At 37.5% G+C, this 21332-nt stretch overlaps 1 protein-coding gene and 1 long non-coding RNA gene across 2 annotated transcripts; one reads left to right on the top strand and one right to left on the bottom strand.

Annotated features, from left to right (window-relative positions):
* The first annotated feature begins 2162 nt into the window (after positions 1-2162).
* On the top strand, positions 2163-5261 carry LOC139138196 (uncharacterized). Its single transcript, XR_011553552.1, has 2 exons — positions 2163-3309; positions 3717-5261. It is a non-coding gene; the product is annotated as an uncharacterized lncRNA (long non-coding RNA).
* Positions 5262-7506: 2245 nt separating this feature from the next.
* LOC139138195 (succinyl-CoA:3-ketoacid coenzyme A transferase 1, mitochondrial-like) lies at positions 7507-20522 on the bottom strand. Its single transcript, XM_070706465.1, is given in 13 exon segments — positions 7507-9062; positions 10318-10388; positions 10391-10560; positions 11460-11581; positions 12262-12356; positions 13269-13383; positions 13677-13784; positions 14186-14353; positions 15628-15777; positions 16127-16262; positions 16430-16520; positions 18316-18427; positions 20385-20522. Coding segments are annotated over 13 exon segments (1566 nt in total). The 5' UTR covers positions 20469-20522; the 3' UTR covers positions 7507-8918.
* Between the last annotated feature and the right edge of the window lie 810 nt (positions 20523-21332).

Below are 21332 nucleotides of genomic sequence, written 5' to 3'. Positions count from 1 at the left end.
AGGTAGATGTTTGTCTACAACTGATCTGTTATAATTCTGAAATACGTATAGGGACAAGCCAATCATACGGCAACGCTTTTTGAGAATGGTATAATTTTTCTTAACGATCTTCTCGACGATAATCGTAAGTTTTTTAGTTATGAAGATTTTATCACAATGTATGGTAATTTCTGTACTCGCTTTCAGTACAATCAATTATTGTCTGCAATACCAACAGATTGGAAGAATATTTTACAGGGTTCACACTCATCAAAATTACTGGTCTGTAGGAATCCGTTGCATATTCAGGCCTACCGAATTTTAATGTCGAAATCGAAGAAGCAATTCTGAAATACCGTCATATTTCTTTCCGTGATTGTCGTTTTAGAGTGGCATAAACATCGGATTTTACATATAACGCCGTGCATTACGCGGCCAGTTTATATTTGATGATGATATTGGAGAACTAAACGCGTATTGGCTCGAACTTAGCACCACGTGCATTGTTCGTATGAAATAAGTGAGAAGATGTAAAACCATCGCTTTAAAATATGCTTGGAATAACGCAAATATCGAAATTTGCAATTTTTCATTTTATGGTTACCTTGACCTGGCGTCATAAGTCGGACGGCTATACCAAACATAATAAGCTTTACATTAAATGACTGTTTCAGTCAGGCATATTTATTTACGTACAAACGAGTTACTCTGCTTTATTTCCGAAACAGTGATGGTACATATAATCACCATGCCCCCTCCCCCGATCCCAATAGAGCTGTTATGGAGTTGCGTGTGAAAGAGTTGACGAAGTTTCAGGGTAACTACTTTTCGCTATGATTCAGAGTAAAATAATTAATTGATAGGTGGATAATAAATACATAAGTGATTTGCAGTTCTCTACAGCTCGATGTCTTTTCTTACTTTTCTTTTTTGACTTTTCCCAGGATCAAGATGTGCCTTTATGCAACTATATCATCGACTGACAACTGTTCTAGATTCATAGCCGTCCTTGTGCCAGACTTTCAAATCAGCCTCAGTCCGAGTAAATAGCGTCTCAGCATAGACACTATACTGTTTTATCAGAAAGTATCACAACGGCAGGAAGAAGCGAGCTTTTTAGGCGTCAGTTATTAAAGAAATCGTTGACAGTATAGGCGCGGGCAGATGTTTTGTCTAAAATGTGTCAGTCTGAGTGAGACGGGATCATCACGAGAAATGTAAACATGGTCGGGTCAAAACCAATATCGAAAATCGTATATCCTAAATAAGGGACTGTGACGTCGCAGAAGAGCAGCTACTTCATGCGAAATAGTGCTCGTCAACACTCGTAAATATCAATTTAAAGCTGATTCCACACAAATGTTTTTCTCTTACCAAACTGGAAAAATGCCAGGCCGCAGAATGTATCGCGCACCTCGTCGCGCAATTTAAATTTTCGAATTCGTTCTCAAATTCGCAGTGTATGTAAAAATTGCTTGAAAGTGTCATTTCCTTAGGTCTGAAATCCGTAACAAACTGCAATTTAGATATAATTTATCATGTCTTTCTGTGATTTCCACATCGAAATATGGTTGGCCTAAAAATGCCACTGATTTTTTAACACAAAGAAAAATAGGTTTTACACAAAGAAATGGGTTTCTACACAAAGAAAATCGATTCTCACAAAATGAAATAGGATTTTACACAGAGAAAATGGATTTTTACAAAAGGAAAATAGGTTTTTACAAAAAGAAAACGTTCTTTATAAAAAGAAAATAGTTTTTTCTAGAATACTGCAACGTTTGGCTTGCCATACTCTCCGAACAAAATTCTATTATTTCCTGATTTTATACTTCTCTAGGTACATACACGATCAAATGATATGCTGATCTTGCGCATTTGAGTCTCCAGTCTGCTTTGCAAGTGTTTTATCTTCCGCTGGTCGGTTAGTATTTTACTGTATTTGTTTTAACTTTGCTCTTTATTTTAACGAGTACTGTATTTCCCGCTAGTCGGCCAATTTTTTACTGTATTCCTTCACACTTGCTGCAGTTTTATCCCTCTTTTGAGGTCATTTGTAATTTTTATTGCTGATCTTGGTTCGTGTGCACGGTGTGGCCGCGCCGTCGGGACACTGGAGCCCGCCCTCTAGAACTCGCAATGCGTCTGTCTGAACTCGTCTGAACTTCAGTCAAAGTTACAGTCATGTGTTCGCTGGTCAGCTGATATAGGTAAAACGGGCTCCGTAACAAAAAGATGGTTCCCATGAATCGTCCTCACACAATTGCAAATGATGTAATGGTTCTCAGTGACTTAGAGTATGATGTTAATCCTGACAGTTTCAAAAGTGAGGACTTTGCCAAGATGATGAAGCCAAGGCCTGCTAGTAGGACGGGAATTGACAAAAACAAACTCGATTTATACCTACCAACATCGCCCGGACAAAACAGCGACCACGATTCAGGTCTCACACAACGCATCCATTCCATGGATGGAAAGGGTGCAAACTGTCGAACACGCGTACGGTCACCCGTCGTTATTTTCGTCCATGCCGGCGGATGGAGGAGGGGAGATAGGAAAGCCTGGAAACACTTTGTTTCATCGTATGACACCAATGTGTTACTGTGGTTCGTTCACTACGTTTACTCTCTGTTCGCCAATGTCGGCCAGGCGTTCGCTGTACAGGGTATCGCATGTGCCGTCGTATCGTACCCAATAAACAGGTTACCGTTCCCGTTAAATCTCGTCGAGTCACTTACATCCTTTTGTATGTCAGTCTTTGCCGTTGGCGTTGTTTTATTCATCATACCAACGACTTCTTGTGCGTGCCTAGCGTTGTTGGTGAGTTGGGAATGGAGGCCAGCTCTGATCCAATATTCGCACATTTTTTCCAACCACATCGTTGTGTCATGTTGCACCTTTCTGGCACTATGCCAAGCATTAATCTGGCTATTTGTGTATCTGAACAAAGAAAACTACCCTTCACTTTACAAACATTTAGCAGTACCGGTGGTTTTATTACCATGTATGTTACGGTTCATTTGTTGGTGCTTTTCTTTCAATAGTGAGATTTCCACCGCTGTGGCTATGACACTTTTCACTGTTACATCACAGATAACTTTAGTCATTATCCAAATAATTGATGTCCCTATCCAACCTCATCCAACCCAAGCAAATGCTGTGGTGTCCTGCATAAGCTGGATCATAAAATTTGGTCATCAATCAGGACTCTATGATCCAGATTATCTTTTCCTCTGCGGCTACTCGGCTGGAGGACACTTGGTTTCCTTGGTAACACTGGATGATACAACATATTTACGAAGTGTGGGACTCACCATGGAAAATATTAAGGTTTGTTAACCACAGCGCATGTCCTAAGTGAATTAACTCACATTGCCAAATTGTTAGATAGAAGATAGTACATTACGTTTCTGATGAACACGTATTTTCTGCTAAAGTATCATGAATATACATGGTAATTGGCAATAAATATAAGAAAATAATCATAACAAGAAAACATGGTCTTGTGTCAACCACCTTTAATCATGATATACGTTTACTCAGTGATGCAATTTGTTTATTTGTTGAAAGGAAGAAAGAATCCATTTGTATGTTTATAAACTTTGTTTTGCAATTACTTTGTTCAGTTTTCGTTTGTTTGTTATAACCTACCTCAGAGTTTTGGAGGGAAATCAGCGCAGCAGCTCTTAAACTGAGTTGATCTTCTCATCAAACATTTGTTTACTTTCTGTATGCAGGGGGTGATATCAATATCTGGAGTACACAATCTCAAGTCCCTGGCAGGAGGGAATAGGTTTTTACAGGAACTGTACTTACGCCCCACATTTACCACACATCAGAGTTGGACTTCAGCGTCACCAATTACTCATGTTAGACACCAGCCTAATAAGTGTACGCCAGAATTTCTTGTCATCAACGCTGAGCATGATTTCATTCTATTGAAGGATGGTGAAGAATTTGCACGAAAGTTAAAAGATTGTGGATTTGAGACGGAGTATGTTATCATACCCTCACTGAATCACTTTACTCTGGGACTGTACTTTGGAAGAAACAGCCAAACATCCAGACCACTTCACGACGTCTGCATTTCATTCATTAGGAATCACTGCTAATTAAGTTCAATCAGGATGAAATTTAGCAATCGAACAATAATCAATCAATCAAATTAATCAATAGCCACTCACAAGACACAGTGAGTAACAAGTACAGTCATGCCACTGCATAGCAGATGGTAGGTCAGACTGCTGTTTCTATATTGTACACATATACCAGCACAAGTGAGCAGTTTTCCAAATAAAGTGCAAATATTGCAATGTGAAATACTGTAACATGAACAATGACTTTCCAATGGTTTCATTCACCTAGTGCAGTAACAGCTTTAGTCCTGAGTTTTTTAGCTGCCTCATCTACCCCTGTTCAGAAAAGTAAGGCATGGGGCCAATGGCAGTACTACAGTTATAACAAAACTGTAGAAATTACTTATTGATAAATTTATAATTATGAACATTAATCCTTTTCCTGCCAGACAGTATCACTTCCCCATCAGCCAAGTCAGTAAAAAGTGGTATTGAGCCAAAACATGACGTATTGTCACCCACTTGGCTTGGTCTGTTATAGCATCTTTAGTCCATAAAAATCAATTTTACAGTATTTATGCTTTCAACAGCCTTCAAATGTGCAATGTTATGTTAAAATACACCACATGGAATATGTTGTGTTTCATTAATTTTAACCATCTTGACCTGATGGTGAAATATGGACTTTGCAGGAAAAGGGTTAAAATATAATTTTTCTGTCATTATTGAATACTTTAGATAACTGTACAGAATCCTGAATTTGTTCAGAATTTACTATGCCTTATACACTCAGTTGCTATACAGACTCTAAGAAATAGAGTCCAGCTGTAGCATATCACAGTAATGCATGGTCATAGTACTGCCTCGGCATGTCTCTGTAACTGAATAGCAAATAATAGGGAGGGACTGCCAAGGCAGTACTTTGACTGCGCATTACTGTGTAATGCCATGTCTAAAGACTTATTTTTGAGGATGTATACTACAAGTGCATTGATTTAACATAAATTCTGAATTTCATTCAGGATTCCAGTGCAGTTTGATATTTTATTTTATTTTATTAAACCTTGTTTAACGAGGGTAGCCTGGTAAGCTTCAGTAAAGATGCTTATCTTCCCCAGGGCCCTCAATGATGTAACTGATGTAAGTATACAGTAATTACAGAAATATTATATTTTAATGTTCATAATCATAAATATATTAAAAACATGATTTTTTTTCAGTTTTGCTATACTAATGCTGCCTTTTGACCCTGTGAAGTACTGTAGATCACTTTAATGACCTCTATATGACCCTGCATCCTGATATTTTTAGCTTTGTACTCACTCATTGGCAGCACTTTGTCACAATGGACTTTAGTAGAAAATGAGTACAAATCGTGACAATTAAGTTGAACTACAGTGAGCATAGTCATTACAAAATTTGAAGTCAAATAGATTTCATTCATACAGTCAAAAACGCCTGGATAATGTCATATACAGATATTGGTGACATAAGCATGGCTAGTATTTCAATGTTTTTTTATCTATGCAAATTAAAAACCTGCCACACTTTTGTCTCTTACATAAGCAAACATTTCACATTTTGAATAATCAGTCAATGTGAAAGTATGGAATGTAATTGCACTCAATACAGACCAAATACAAATTCCAATCACTCAGGCCAACAATATATGAACTTAAAATTCTACATAAAGTACAACACCAAAGTGTTGCAAATGTTATACAAAGGAAAATACGGCCTGAGAAAGACCTTCCTACATTGTATTTCTGCAGCCAGGAACTCTACTAGATGCTCTGTTTGTGTTTTAACTGAATTGCTGAACCAAGAATTCCTTAATTGTTAGACACTGAGTGACCCAGGAACCATGGTTGGGTGAACACTTTATTGCTCCAACTCCAAAATTATTCACTTGAACTACCACATCCATCAACTTTTAAAGTCACCAATAGTGATGTGAACATCACAGCTGTGGAAGAATAGAATATGCCAACCAATTCTATCAAAACTTCGTTTGACCATTTATACCAAACTCAGAAACATCAATTTTGTCATCATTCAATTTTGGTCAAAATTCGTCACCTATCTGCAAACACATGACAGTGCAGAGACAACAGCATGTAGAGACATAACCATCTTGCCACAGATTGGGTGTACAGTAGTATTTGCATATTTCTTGTTGCCGGGGAAACACTGATGCTGTAAGGGGATATTTGGCATTGAGGAGGCGACAGATTTGTTCAAAACACCGGATGAACAAAACAAGGAAGTTAATATCAATGAATGTTCAGATAAATTGCAAAATCACTATTTGTTCTGTGCGGCTCTGTTCAAAACTTGAAACTGTAAGAAGCGGTTTCAGTTCAGAATTAATCGTTATCACATTAAGAATACCACCGTGTATCTTATCAGTTCTGTGACAATCTGATACACCTGATACACCTCAGACAGATTACTTCACCAGAGGTCAATGTTTTCATTTCTTCAATGATTTTCTCCAAAAATTACAATTCCCCTTAACAGGATGATCATTCTGTAAAAGAGATACGCACAGACTAAGACTGACATCTACTGAAGCCTTTTCTTGTTGACAGTCAGCACAACAGCACAATACTTTAGATTGTATTTACATCCTCTTTGGTCACCACATTTTGTCTACAAGACCACTTTTTTGTACGGTTAGTCTGTTTTTGCTGTGGCTCGACAGTGGCAAGTTCAAAATCAAAAGTCAAGAATGACCTCAACTGAATTCATACATCTACAAGCAATGTGTTTTTGTGGATATTTTCCTCGTACAAAATAGACAATAACATTTCTTTGATTTGAGATGAGTGGGTAGTTTCTCAGTGACCAAATAGAAGATGACCTTTGATTGATTAGAGATGACCTCAGGTGATCATCAGCACATGACTTCTGATAAGTTGGCAAGTGACCTCTGTCCAGTGGACAGATGACCTTTAATTAGTGTGCAGGTACTAGGTTACCTAAGCTAGCGGACAGGTACCTTATCAGACCGGTAATTCTAATGATCTCTAAACGGCATACTAGACCAAGTTCATATTTATAATAGTTATAATGTCATTGAAAGAATAAGTATGTTTTGAACATATCATGACATGAATATGGCTGAAGATGCTTAACTGATTGTATTTCATACTACAATACACCTATAGCAATCACAGTATATTCAAAATCGATTTTAAGTCCCAGAAAACTAAAATATAGTTGTCTTTTCTCTTCACACTCATGTAGCAGTCTGAATATCCAGTTCAAATATTGTCAGATATCACAATCCATGAAGGCACAAAGTCAAACAGATGTTTGAGTAATTTTGATGGGGAGTATTATCTGCCACAACTGTACAATGACAGTCCTAGAAAGGGTGTTGGCACTTAAATACATACAAATATAATACATGTCTTGCTCCAATCAAAAAATTAGACAAAGCCTTCAGTAATTTTTATCACATTTTAATGTATTATACAGTGTTTTCATTACAATCTGTCACTCTCTATACCTTTACTTTCCTATATTACATTGATGTGTTAGAATTTGTCAAGCACAACCAAATCAATGTTACACAAATGATTGGTTTAATGGAAAACTTCAAATGCCCAGAAAGACTCATCATCTATCGATAAACCAAGTCATAAGGTAAGGTTGCAAATGTCCGACCTCATTTGCACATTTCAAAACTAACAACAGGACCTAGGGAAAACCATACACCAGTACATGCGCAATCTCATACAGCAACTGGAACTCTATGGTGTACTATGAAACTTCAGTTTTTCAGAGTTTAAACATAAACAACGTAAAATACAAGTGACATTTTTGTGTGAAATGACATGATTTTCAATACTGCCATTTATTGCCATAGATATCTCTTGGATGCACTGTAGAGTTTTGTTTGAGAAGAAGTTGAAAATCACACATAATCTCCTGCAAAAATATCGTCACTATGAGAAGAAATATCTGGTTTATTACTTGCTGTTCTTAAATTAAGGTTGTTAAATATCAAGCTATGTGAAAACAAACAAACAAAAAAAGGGATATAATCTTTCAGTGTTAGACAATGGAGCACACACGAGTCCTTTGTTCCTCTGAGTGAGATATACCTTTTGGCTTTAAAACAACAGAAAATGAGCACAGCATGGTCAGCTGTTATGCACAACATAACATAAAACAAAATATAATATAATATCTAAAAACAGACTTTGTTCATGACTCACTAATGCTTGAGTATATTACGTATTAGTTTACCCATATTTTTAGCCACAATTCTAGAAAATAATGTGGAAGACAAAAAAATACTGACATGAAACAATGAATTGTCTCTCACACAAATACACTTCAGAAAGGCTCTTGCAGAAATCTATGATAAGACTGAGGGATATGTCTGACAATATCGTCTTGTTACTAACAATTCTCCTTCCATTGTACATACACTGTGTCCTCTAATGCTCACCAAAATCTGTGGGACAAAGTCGCTGGTTTGTTTTTGTTTTCATATGTCATGAATACCTTTTCTGATCCAATAATGAACTCAATTAATCTTGATCATACATGATACAAATGTCAGGTGACACTTCATTGTAACACATACCTAGGTTTGCAGTTTGCTTGAGTCGCATTTGGCTTATTAGCATATATTTTCTGGTGAATACCAGAAATCTTGTCATAGTTTTCATTTCTGTTTATGTCTGAGCGCAGGATTGCAGGTATGTTTGTCCACTACCCTTTTAGAATGTTTCAAAGTTCTGAGAGATACTCCCAACTTCAGTGATAATCCACAAACTGGCAAGAATAATGCCCCAAAGACAGCGAGTTTGTCCCTATTCACTTCTATCGTAGCTTGCAGCATTTCAGTTACGAGTCCACTTGTCCCATGGGTTTGAGATTTTCAGCAACTTGGAAAGTACAACCAGTAGATTCAATGATTTCTTCAACTTCTATACCATCCGCTAATTCTGTCAAGGTCAGCCCTTTTTCTGGATCCACATCAAAAACACACTGTTGAAGAGAAACATCAGAGATGGTAATTACTAGAAGCATTGAATGTGTGGAGAGCACAATATCAAAGAGTGGCATATGGTCTGCCTTGAAGTCCATTTTAGCAGATATATGTTCATCTTTCACTTGAACAAAAATTCCACTTTTGATTCACTAAATCCTGCATGTTGTTATTGCAAACATCTTGGTTGCTGAATATAACTGTAGACCAAAGTCGATATTCATTACAATATTTTTTTTATCTTTTCTTATTTTTGAAATAATTTGTGCACTCTTGCCTTTATAATGTAGTCTGTAAACAAGTTTACATCTACATGCAAATGTCCACAGCCAATTACCACAATGGAAAGCAATACTGAGTCCTAAAATATGACCGAGGACAGATAAAACCATATTTCTGCATATGTGCACACAAAATATTGAAATTTATTGAGATGGTGTGTGGCGCCCTCTGGAGACTTGTTTGAAAACTAATTGGGGACTCAGGGCTGTGTTGGGCAAGGCTGGCATTGCGATCCCATGTGGTGTTCTCTCTGTTCTGTTGTTTTGCAGATAACAAATTAGAGTTATTCTGAAATGAAATAACCTGGTTTTGGTGTTGAATCAGTTTTTATGCACCTCTGTACAGACTAGACTGGAAGATCTGTCACTGGAGGGCGCTCTCTACACTCCCTCTCCTCTCTTCCTAAAAACTGATTTATAAAAAAGTGGGGAGGGTCTATTGGGGGCTGTTGGAAATATTAAACACGCTGTGTTAAGAGGGGGTTGCTCTATTTCTATCACCATGTGCAAATTTGAACTAACAATATGCCATTGTCAAGTAATGGAAACCATATATGAGTGTAAGCTTCTCAACCACAGTTTGAAAGTGTCTGCTGTTCAAAAATCCTGTCATGTCAAGGTGAAGTTCAAAACGTAAATTCACCATCACATTTCACATTGCACAAGAGTGCAAAAATTTTGTTTGGAGGACATACAGCAACAGGTGTTTGAGGTGAAACATGAAAAACTAATAGTTTTGTTAGTTTTGTTTGAATTATCCATGGCTCTTTAGCATGTCATGCTCAAGGAGCACATCAATCGTGAATGTTTTAACCCTTTCAACACCATGGTTTGGCCTAAACCCTTTCCAACCAATGGTGATTGTGGTTCTGTTCACTGAGGAATTGGGGGTGTTCAGGTTATATAATAAAATGTATAGCGCTCAAAGGGTGAAATAGAGCATACACAATACAAAGTTGATAAAATAACGTACCTTCTCCGTAATGATTTTATTCACACATCTGACACCGGTCAAAGGCAAGGAACATTCCGGCAGAATCTTGTGTTTTCGCCCTTAGCAACATGTTCCATTGTAACGATGACTTTGCTTCCACAGGCCACCAAATCCATGGCACCACCCATTCCTTTGACAAGTTTTCCAGGAATCATGTAGTTTGCAATGTCTCCATACTGGGACACTTGCATAGCTCCAAGGATTGTCAAGTTCACATGACCACTGTTAATATCATATAAGTAAAAAAATAACAAATTTAATCAAAGCAAGTAACTGCCTGACTACCATACTGGTTACATTAGAGACAGAATTTAAAAGTATCTGAGTTAAGACATTCCCCACCATAGTTTGGCTCAAAGCTATGTTATCTATGGTGAGTGTGGATCTGTTTACAAGAAATTAAGCTGAACATATTCACAAGTGTTGTTATCGTTTCACATTCAAGGTAACTGATCCAGGAATATATGAATTAAAGGTATATTGTCACCTGGTCTAATTTTGCCACAGTTACCATGAAAAGAGAAAATCTAACCAATCACAGATTTTAAGCGGGTGGCTGCTTTTTAAAAACAGTACCCTCACATGGGCATTTTGAATACAAGGAACGCCCCTTTGATCATATATGGGCATATTGAGATTACAGGTGACTGTATACCTTTAAGGTAGAATATGCCTTGGGACAGTTATTTGGACTTTCAAACTTGTGGCGTTCATTTAAAAGCTCTTGGTGTAAGAAAACTTTCACCATCTTAGTTTTTCAAAAATGGAAAATTTTATTTTCCTCCATAGAATTAACACAGGGATGATGGCCATTTTGAATTTCAAATATCCGTAAATTTTGGGTAATTTCGTTTCTCTAGTACCAAAATTTACATGTTGACCCCCCCCCCCCCCCCCCATTTTTATTCTTGATTTTGAAAGAGAATGGTTTAAAGATTCCTTGAGGAAAGTTTGAGCGAAAGTTTAAGTCTTTCAGTTTTGAGGTAAATACTATCTTAAATTGCGATCTTTATTGCTGTCTCTATCATTTCTCGGGTCAATTCTTGGGTCTGCCTTGAATGCATATTGCATTCAAAATACAACATTTGCATTATATACCAATATGATCTTTGATCACTTACCCTCTGATCATGGCAAAGGAGTCATCACTGGAAAAGTATGCCGCACCCGGAATTACAGTGACGGTTTCTTTGCCAGCGTTGATCAAATCCGGATCGACTTCATCTGGTCTTGGAAATGGACCCTCGAATAGAAATGCAGACCTTCTCAGTTGAATGCTTTGGCAGGCATATATTATTACATTGACTGAGAGTGAAATATCTCTTTTGAAAATCTCACAGGACAGGAAAGTTTTGGTTAAAACGGCACTGAATTTTCAAATTTGATTGACACGTAAAAGATTTGTGATCCTGGTGACAGTAGACATCTTTCGAAGATGGATATTGATAGTATTATGACACAGAAAATTGGATACAACAGGAAACCATATTGAGTTATTTTCTTGATGGAACATTTTCTATTCATGTCTTCCTTTCAACATAGACAATAGCAAGAACAATTATTTCACAACAATTGGAAAGTGTAGATCCTTTTTTGTTTCAAATAATAGGGAAGAGGTTACACAAACATATCAAACTGGATCTAAGTCTTGTCATTGTTATGTTTACATTACAGAGTGCTGGCCTGATCAAATGTTGGAACTTCTATGCTGTTCCACATTCACATTCATTTACACAAGATGGTATCACAGATGGGTTAGTCAATTCTAGCCTTTGATGGATATTGTGCCGTGAGAATTTGTAGAGCTAAAACAATCAAACAAATTGACTTTCGGTGTTACAATGCTAGGAAAAATCACACTGTGGAAGACAGTGATGTACAACTACAGCAAATTTGGGATTGAAGACATCTTAGTTTACTCACCAATCCAAGAACGCCATTTTCACTCTGTAGATGGACTGTAATTCCATTGGGGATGTAATTACTGGCCAACATTGGCATTCCAATACCAAGATTAGCTACACACATTCAGATTAAGGCAAATGTGTTGAATGTATTGTATTTACCACCACCTTAATTTAACTGTTCACAACATTATTTCTCAACGATAAAAAACCGGAAAGGGATGAAAATGAGTAATTACACTGGTGAAATAAGAATTGGCTCATGTATTCATCTGATCCGTAGGAAGAGCAATCGTAAATGAGACTGTGGTTTGCTAATGTTTTCAATGCAAAACTCAAATACCACAAACTACTAGCATACAAATACAAAATCAGTTTGAGTCCTTCACTGGTAACTGAATGTAGAGGGCGCCCTTCAAAACTGGATTGCTGCATCTGAGAACGTACACAGGTAAGAATAAGCCAGACAAATGTCTGCCTTGAAGACCATCTCTACACAAATTCAGTTCTTAATAAAAGCACCTATTGGAGCAGATGTTTTTGTGTAATCTCTCACAGCTCATCATGTTGTGATGTTTTAAAATACCTTATTCCTTTGTTGTCTGCCCAAAGGAACCTTTCAACATTGAACAATTTCGATGATACCTTACATAACTTTTTCTTCTGCACAAGCTCATACTGTCATAGTAGCATTTACAGTTTATTGATGACATAACAGTAAAACAGCCAGAAATATACTTACACATCTCAAAATGTGAGACACCAAACCCCTTACAGAGTTTTTAACCATTTGCACCCTGACCCCCTGGTACTCTATGACGTCATCGGACATTTCTGTCCGAGCCCGGTTCAAAGGGTTAATAAGGCCAGTAACCTGCTAATTTTTACTGGAGCTGCTCGGTCATGTTACCAAGGTTACCATTAGAATATTGATACAATGACATTGGAGGAAGATGGTACCGGGGCTCTAATACAAATTCACCTATCTTCCCAAACCTTAGAAAACACACTTGAATAAAAGGATACCATACATGCCATCTTCAAATTCCAAAGCTGCTCTCTTGATAATTCTCTCCCTCAGGAGAGCTGCTGGGCTTTTGGGTTTATCGTCCTCTGATTTCTCTTTGGTTAAAGTGAGTCTCTGTCAGAAAGAATCAAAATGTACAAGACTGCTTTTCCACCTTCATAATTTAAGTTACAATGTGACATTCTGCAAGCATGTAGGTATTTTCAGTACATTGTACAAAATTTGTACAAACAAAAATTTGTAGGCAGAAAAGCTACATGCTAAAAGTCCTATTCAAATATCCTGTGTGGTATTTTTTTATGAAAACCTTCAAAAACCTACATGCACAGGGACAGGTAAAGAATAATTTAAATTGTTTCAACATTATACTGTTCATTCAATGATCTGTACATTTTTAATTCACTTACTTCTATCCTTTTTTCATAGTTTGGACCCTTGACAATTCTTTTAACATAGATAGAAGGTATGTGTACATCTTCTTCCGGAATTGTTCCAATATCAACAATTTCCTCAACCTAAGCAAAACAATTCAAAGTATTAGTTTAGTGAGTAAAATTTTATGATACCGGTATGATTAAGTTTGGTATTGCAATCATCTAACATGACGCTATAACTGAACAACAGTTTAAACTGATATTTGCCCTTCATGTTATATTTGAAGTGTCATGAGCAAAGATCACCTGTTCACAAAGGTCTAGAATGGACTTTAAAGAAGAAATTGATAGTTTGCCCTGGATTTTGAAATTACATACCAGATACAATAACTGAATGTTCTTTGATACTGCACTGTTTTGCCCACCTGCTATTTATAAATTGGATGAAACTAATCAGCAGAAAATTTATTTCAAACATTTCTACGTACGTTTCCATTTTGGCATGCAGCAGCATCAAATATATAGAAAGACATTTTACTTACTTCAGCAATTGTAATTTTTGCAGCTTTACACATTGGAGGGTTGAAATTACGAGCAGTCTTCCTAAAAATCAGATTGCCGGCTTTGTCTGCTTTCCATGCCTTTATCAAGGCAAAGTCACCGGTGATGGCTTCTTCCATGATATAATTCCGACCATGAAAGCTCCTGGCCTATGTTGAAATAGAACGAATCATCCCTATCAGTTCATTGTAAAAAATTTGGTATTGTTTTGATAATTTCTTGTGGCAGAAGTTCACAATAGGTACAATAAAATGTGAACGGACAAGCCAGAAATAGAAACACTTGTCATGAGCCGACGATATTATCTTCTGTTTATAATAAGTGTTTTTATCTCCTGCTGGTCGGTTCGCATTGTATTGCATCAATCACTTCACTTGTTGCAGTTTTATCTCTTTTTTCAAAGTAGTTTGTTTCATAATAGGTACCCTGGGTGAATTGCAATGCATCCCCATCTTTCCATGAAGTATTTAAAAGCAGCATTTTTGTGCAAAAATACAGCAATACAGTGGCTGATTCACTAACAAATGATATATTTAACTGTATATTAGGATATTACTTAAATCGATGAACCGATCTCAAAATATCCTCAGTTTTCCAAGAGTTTTCTTTGAATAAGGCCCATTTAAGACTGAAAAAGTGTAAAACACTGTCAAAAGTAGCATGTAAATCATGGATTTCCCGCCATTTTCAAAAACTAATCATATGACAAAAAAATGTTGGCCATTGTGTTGTGCATTCAAGTAAATGACATCATTTTCTTTTATGATCCACGATATGTATGTGCAGGAAATACTGCATTTGTTGTACTTTTCCGTCGGGTGCCATTTTATGAATGCTGCACCCGTTTATTATTTAACCTGTTAAAATGCGTAGGCAGAGTCCAAATCAGCAAGCAGTCATACTTCTATAAATGACTTCAGTTAGCACATTTACACAAACCAACTTTCGTTTGAAAATAAAATCAAGGAAAACAGTGCCTAAAATTTGCAGCTCTTGGGGCTTTAAATTGAATTCTTGTAGGGCCTATAACTTGTTTTTTTTTACTTTCATCAGCATTGTTTTCCTTAGTACCAACTAAAATTTCTTAATTTAACTCCCTCGAAATTTTAAAATAACCACTGTTCAGCTACTCAACACAGGCTGTGTATACATAGCCAGGACTGTAATTGTTGATATAGAAACAAATACCTGGGCACAATATCAATAGCTACAAAACTATGCACACCACACATTCATAAACAAGCCATCTTCGCAATGCCCACACTGTATTTCATCATGATTTCACACACGGTCCCTCCACAGGGACCTTGTTTCATAGAGGAAATAAGATATCTGTAGCAATAACAAAACTACTGAACAAGAAGTGTTACTGGCCCTCTGTCTGGCACTAAGTCATTGTAACTCTTTCTATAAGGCACTATACCTCTCTGGGATCACTTGTGATATCCACACTTCCATCACTGTTGTATTTGATCGGTGCTCCGCCTTCATGGATCAAGGTTCCGAAAGCTGTAGGTGTGAAAAATGCAGGAATACCGGCTCCTCCCGCCCGGATTCTTTCCGCAAGTGTGCCCTGATTCAGAAAGAATGTACATGTATTGAGAGAGAGATATCTACAAATTTGACTTTAATATGACTCAAATAAATTAGTCTAAATGATCACACACTTTGTACACATTCAATACACCCTGAAGTTGTACTGAAGCAAGCACAGCGATACTTAGCAGTTTTCGCACTTACATTACTCTGGTCAGGACAAATGTGTCTTAATGGTTACCCTAAAGTTATCACATGAAATCATAAAGCAACAGTTGTACCATGTGTATGGCATGGGTGTATACCTGATACAGGATTTTCACTATGGTGGTGAACCTGATATTACAAGTATTCTGTTTGAGATGAGTGTGAAAAACGTGACTTGCCTGGGGAGTCAGTTCCACTTCTAATTCTCCTGACAGGTATTGTCTTTCAAACTCTGCATTCTCACCAACATATGATGAAATCATTCTTTTGATTTGGTTTTTCCGAAGCAGACGGCCAAGTCCGAAGTCATCAACTCTGGGAAATAAACGATGAAACAAAAAGTATATCAGGTGACCCTGACAAGCAGCAAGTGAAGATGACAGCGTGTTTTGCATTGCCACTGTCACCATTCAATAAAGAGTGTAACTTGCCATGAACTGTTCATGACACCATAGTCTCATAGAGATACGATACTGACTTACCCTGCATTGTTACTCACTGCTGTTAATCCTTTCACACCAGTCTCTACTAAGGCATTTATTAAATTCTCGGGGATTCCACACAAACCAAAACCTGAAAAAGACCCAACAAATGTTATATCAGTATGTTTTTGCATGCATACAATTTATCAACTCCGATCTTTGAAAGTGTCAGAAGGCAAGATATGCATAGAAAAATGTTTTCCTTGTGTTTTATAATGCAGAAGTAATCAGCAGAATCTGATTTCTCTGATTGACCTCAACTGTAAGGCAGTGGAAAGGAAGACACATCACCTTTCTATGATTAGGTAAATATTCTTCAAAACTGACTTCAGAAGCCCTTCCTGTAAAGGCCCAAGAATCTGGTTTCAGACAAAAACTCTCTTTACAGCAGTCATTCCTTCAAACAGCTATGTAAATTCACGGAAATATGTTTATGTTTACACTATAAATACTTAGATGTTTCTAAGCTTCAGTGGCATTTTAAAACCTTACAAGATACTGGATTTTGTTTGTTAATGCTTTGCGTGTAATATTCACTTGCAAATGCACAGTTGTAAATTCTATTTGATGGCCCTATTGGCTGATATTCAATCTAATCATATTACAGAAAACAAGTACATGTATGCAGGGCTCAAAGTTGCGACCATTTCAGTCGCATATGCGACCAAATTTTTAGGAGTTGCGACTAACTTGTTTCGGTTAGTCGCATTTAGCGACTGAAATCTTACGTGGGGCTACCTGCATTTACAACGCAGCAGTACGCAGACACTCATCAAGGGTCATGACCGTATAGGCAATAAACATTTGACGGCGCCCAGCCACACAAAGGCGAGCGCGCGTCCATCGCCGACTTGTTTGATATGGATGGAACATGTCTCCATTTTTTTTGATATGGATTGGAAACAGTGTCTCCATTTTGTCTGCTATCGTGTCTAGTTAGCTGTCAAAACATGCAATGAATTTAATCAAAAAATAATTAAGAACCAATCAGAAGGCAAGCTCATGTCATTTGCTGTCAAATCAATTTAATTTGGCCAATAGTGATCACAAGTTTACGTACACTGAGCAAGTCCACCTCCAAAAACAAAATTCTCACGTACAGTAAAATGAATTCCCATCAGTGTTCAAGTAGTCAGTACAGTACATATACGTAAGTCCACGATGTCGGGCCCGCTTGATCGATATTTTGCCAAGCAAGGAAAACGTAAAATTGATCAGACTGAGACTGGATCTGCCGATGAAGGACACGAAACAAATTCTAGTAAACGAAATCCCACTCATTGCTAGTAATGCCGATTTCAGCCGCACAATGTGAGCGAGGATTTTCAGCACAGGGAAGGATCAAACGCGACGTACGGAGTTGCCTAAACGTATCAACGACGGAAGATCTCATCCGGATAGGACTTGAAGGCCCTGCCGTTGATCAATATGATCCCACCTCCGCCGTTCATCGATGGCTGAACTTATCTACGCGTGCAAGACGCCCAATCTTCAGACATTGGCCGACTGCTATAGATGTTATTGAAACTAATAATGATGAAAACAGTGATTTGTCTGAAAATTGATCAGGAAAGAATAAACAGGACAGTCGGACGTGCTCGCCATTGTCTGGCTGGGCGACGTCAAATGTTTAATGATAAGGTCATGACCCTTGTGAGACATTACGCGTTGTTGAATTCTGTGTGTGAATTTGAAATGTAAACAATAGTTGAACTGGGAAATAAAAAGTAAGATGTTATTAATATGTTATCACCATTTCAAAAATGCTCCTAAATTTTTTGGTTTGCTCCTAAAAATTTTGACTTAGGGGCAAAATGCCCCTAACTGAAAATATAAACTTTGAGCCCTGGTATGGTGCCCTATAGTATGGATGGATGTTGTCTTACCTCCAACAAGAAGCTTTGAATTATCTGGAATGTCCTGGACTGCTTCCAGCGCACTGTCATAGAATTTTACAGATCGGTTTGTAGATGTTGAAAAACTGGCACAGGTCACAACCTTTGTAAAAGATGAACAAAGCTGACGTCAGATATGGAGAGATATATATGTACTGGTACAAGACCTGACCTTTATTTACTCTGTGAGATGTTGCCTATTCTTGAATGCATTGAAACATTGTAATACTTTTATGAAACAGAAGACATGCTCTAAACTGATGTCAGACAACACCAACATGCTCTTGAAAAGGAAGATGTTTCACATCTTATGAAAGGCCAAATTTTCCAAAATCACACATCACTTTTCTTTCCCTAGGAGCAAGAGAAGTTTGGACATTCTTCACACTTTATCTTCATAAACCTGCACACAACAATAGTGCCTTTTTTGTGGTTACAGGTTTTTTAATAAATATAGATTCACATGCATGTTATCATGGGACACTGCTGATTGAAATATGGACAAACTTTGTCAGTATACATTGCATGTATATATACATGATCAATTGCAGCTTATAGTCTGAGCAGTCATTAAATGTCTTCTGGTGTTCATTGTAACATTAGCAGTCACCTATTCAGTTGCATTTTTTCATCATTCTTGAATACATAATTATGGCAAAAACTGGCATCTAAATTTGCAGATAAATATTTATTTTTGCGTAACAATGAGAGAACAATGATGTCATTTACAAAGTATCCTATTCCTTACACTGATGTGCAAAATCAACACAACTTTTCTGGTATTCATTCGGAAGCTCACTCAGAAAATGTATCTACACTTCTACAGTTCTCTTCAACACTATGATTGTCTGATCTCCCAGTGTTTCATCCAGGATGGCATCAACAGGGGGGATTGTCCTCCTCTACCAGAAAATTTAGGGGGATTTCGCTATCTCTAAGGTGTGTCTGGGGCCATTTCATGGGGGGTGGTGGTCCCCCCTTGACAAATTACTAGGGGGTGCCAACATGTCAACAGAGGCGGAATCCCCCATCCCCCTTTCTAGATGAAACACTGATCTCCAATGCTTTTACTTGAAGACAGAGACCAACCAAGCAATACGATGATAAAAATTGGTTTCTGAAGTCAGTTACGGCACTGCAACAGCCTGCAAAGTACTAATTGCCTGTAAACAGTATCTTTTGATAAGACACGACCTTTGGTGTTAGTCCATAAAATACCCAAACTTGATAAGCAGTCAACGAGTTTCTCTATCATCATCAATGTTTGCTGGTCCCTACAAGGTGATCAATCTTATTTTTCTATGCATTCAAAGCTTTAGAAGATGACATGTGAGTTTTAAACCATTGTTTATTCACCAAAGAGTGGCCAGCACACATCAAAGTAATCCTTCATATTTATCCACTGTACCATTGTCCACTTCATGAAGACATGAAAATTTAATAGCTTCGCTAAACCCTGGTCCTTCTATCACAGCGGTACTGTGTCCAAGTTTACTGCATGTCTGAAAGGGGCATTAATTAAACATCTTTAGAGATGTCAATTTGGTTATTTGTATTTGTTTTCATGATGTTACAGTCCTTATTTATGATATGAGGGGTCAGATGTCAAAAGCCAACTCACGCACGATATACTGTGTGTAAGCACAACACATGAGCAGGTAAATAAATTTTTATTTATATCTCATACGTCTGAAATCGGGGCAAGTGTTGTTATCCTGATAAACGAACTACGGCCTTGTGATACGGCACTAGATAAATAACTTACACGTAACCCTGCCAAATACCACCCTTCTTCTGATGTATTAAAAGGCACTGTTTGCTAAATTCTGTGCCGAAATTTAGTTCATCACAGCACGGTCCCTCCACACAAACATGACAAACCATGATCACAGGCTCGCAAGACACGTGCATACGCACAGTAGGCCTACCCAGCTTGGAAAGGCCTCATGATATGTTGGAATACATTGCATAGTGATCAACCATATTTGACAGCAAACTTTCAGCCTGTGTGAGGTACCGCCGCCAGAGTTATGTAAAACACAATTAAAGACAGGGCATACCCGAAGACTGAGTCCATTCCTTGTCAGCGTGGACCAGTTGTGTGCAGTTCGTCGAAGCAGACCCAGTACACTTGAGGACGCCATGTTAATTTTAATTTTTCCGTGCGCACACTAGGTGCGCATACTGTTATGGCTCAGATCCCAGGATCGGGTCATCGTAGGTCACAGCTAGGTTTCGCTGCCGGTTTCCACGGTTGCAGAGGGACCGCGCAGTTTCCAATCGTATTACTTGTTCAGTCGCAAAGAATAAAATCATGCTTCAAGCCTGCAACCTCCATAAATGTGATAATCTCCACAAATGTAATATTAACCACAATTGTAATAAAATCGACCACAAAGGTAATAAACCAGCCGACCATTCAGTTAATGTAACCATGGATGTAAAAACAACCTGCAACCACAAATGTAATAAACACATTAACCATAAATGTTATAAAACTCAACCATAAATGTAATAAACTTGAACTTGTATATGTGATCGTTGTTTATCAATGCCCTGAGTAAATAATAAACTTTAATAAGACTCGTTTAATGTTATTGAATATTTTCCTTGCATTGTCTCCTTTCCAAAACACAGAATTGAATATAGGCCTATTGAGAACACTATCAGAAAACGGCGAGATACAAATAAAACTGTTAGATAATGGAAGCGGAACAGCAGTTCAAGACACTAATGATTACACAATAAGGAAGCGTCAAAATAACTCGTCAACCAATGATACCACACAGTTTATGACAGACGACTAGAACAAACAACACAGAAATATCAACCAATAACCTCTAACAATTGTAATAAAACTCAACCATAATGATGAATGTAATAAACTTAAATTTGTATATGTGATCATTTGTTTATCGATGCCCCGAGACTAGTGTAATGTTATTGCATACTTTCCTGAAATTAGGTTTCCTTTCCGAAACACAGAATAGAATACTTTCGGAACACTA

The sequence above is a fragment of the Ptychodera flava genome, chromosome 8, assembly GCF_041260155.1.
Source record: "Ptychodera flava strain L36383 chromosome 8, AS_Pfla_20210202, whole genome shotgun sequence".
Taxonomy (NCBI): Eukaryota; Metazoa; Hemichordata; class Enteropneusta; family Ptychoderidae; genus Ptychodera; species Ptychodera flava.
The sequence above is the reverse complement of the archived record's forward strand: the minus strand, read 5'-3'. Positions and strand labels throughout refer to the sequence as shown.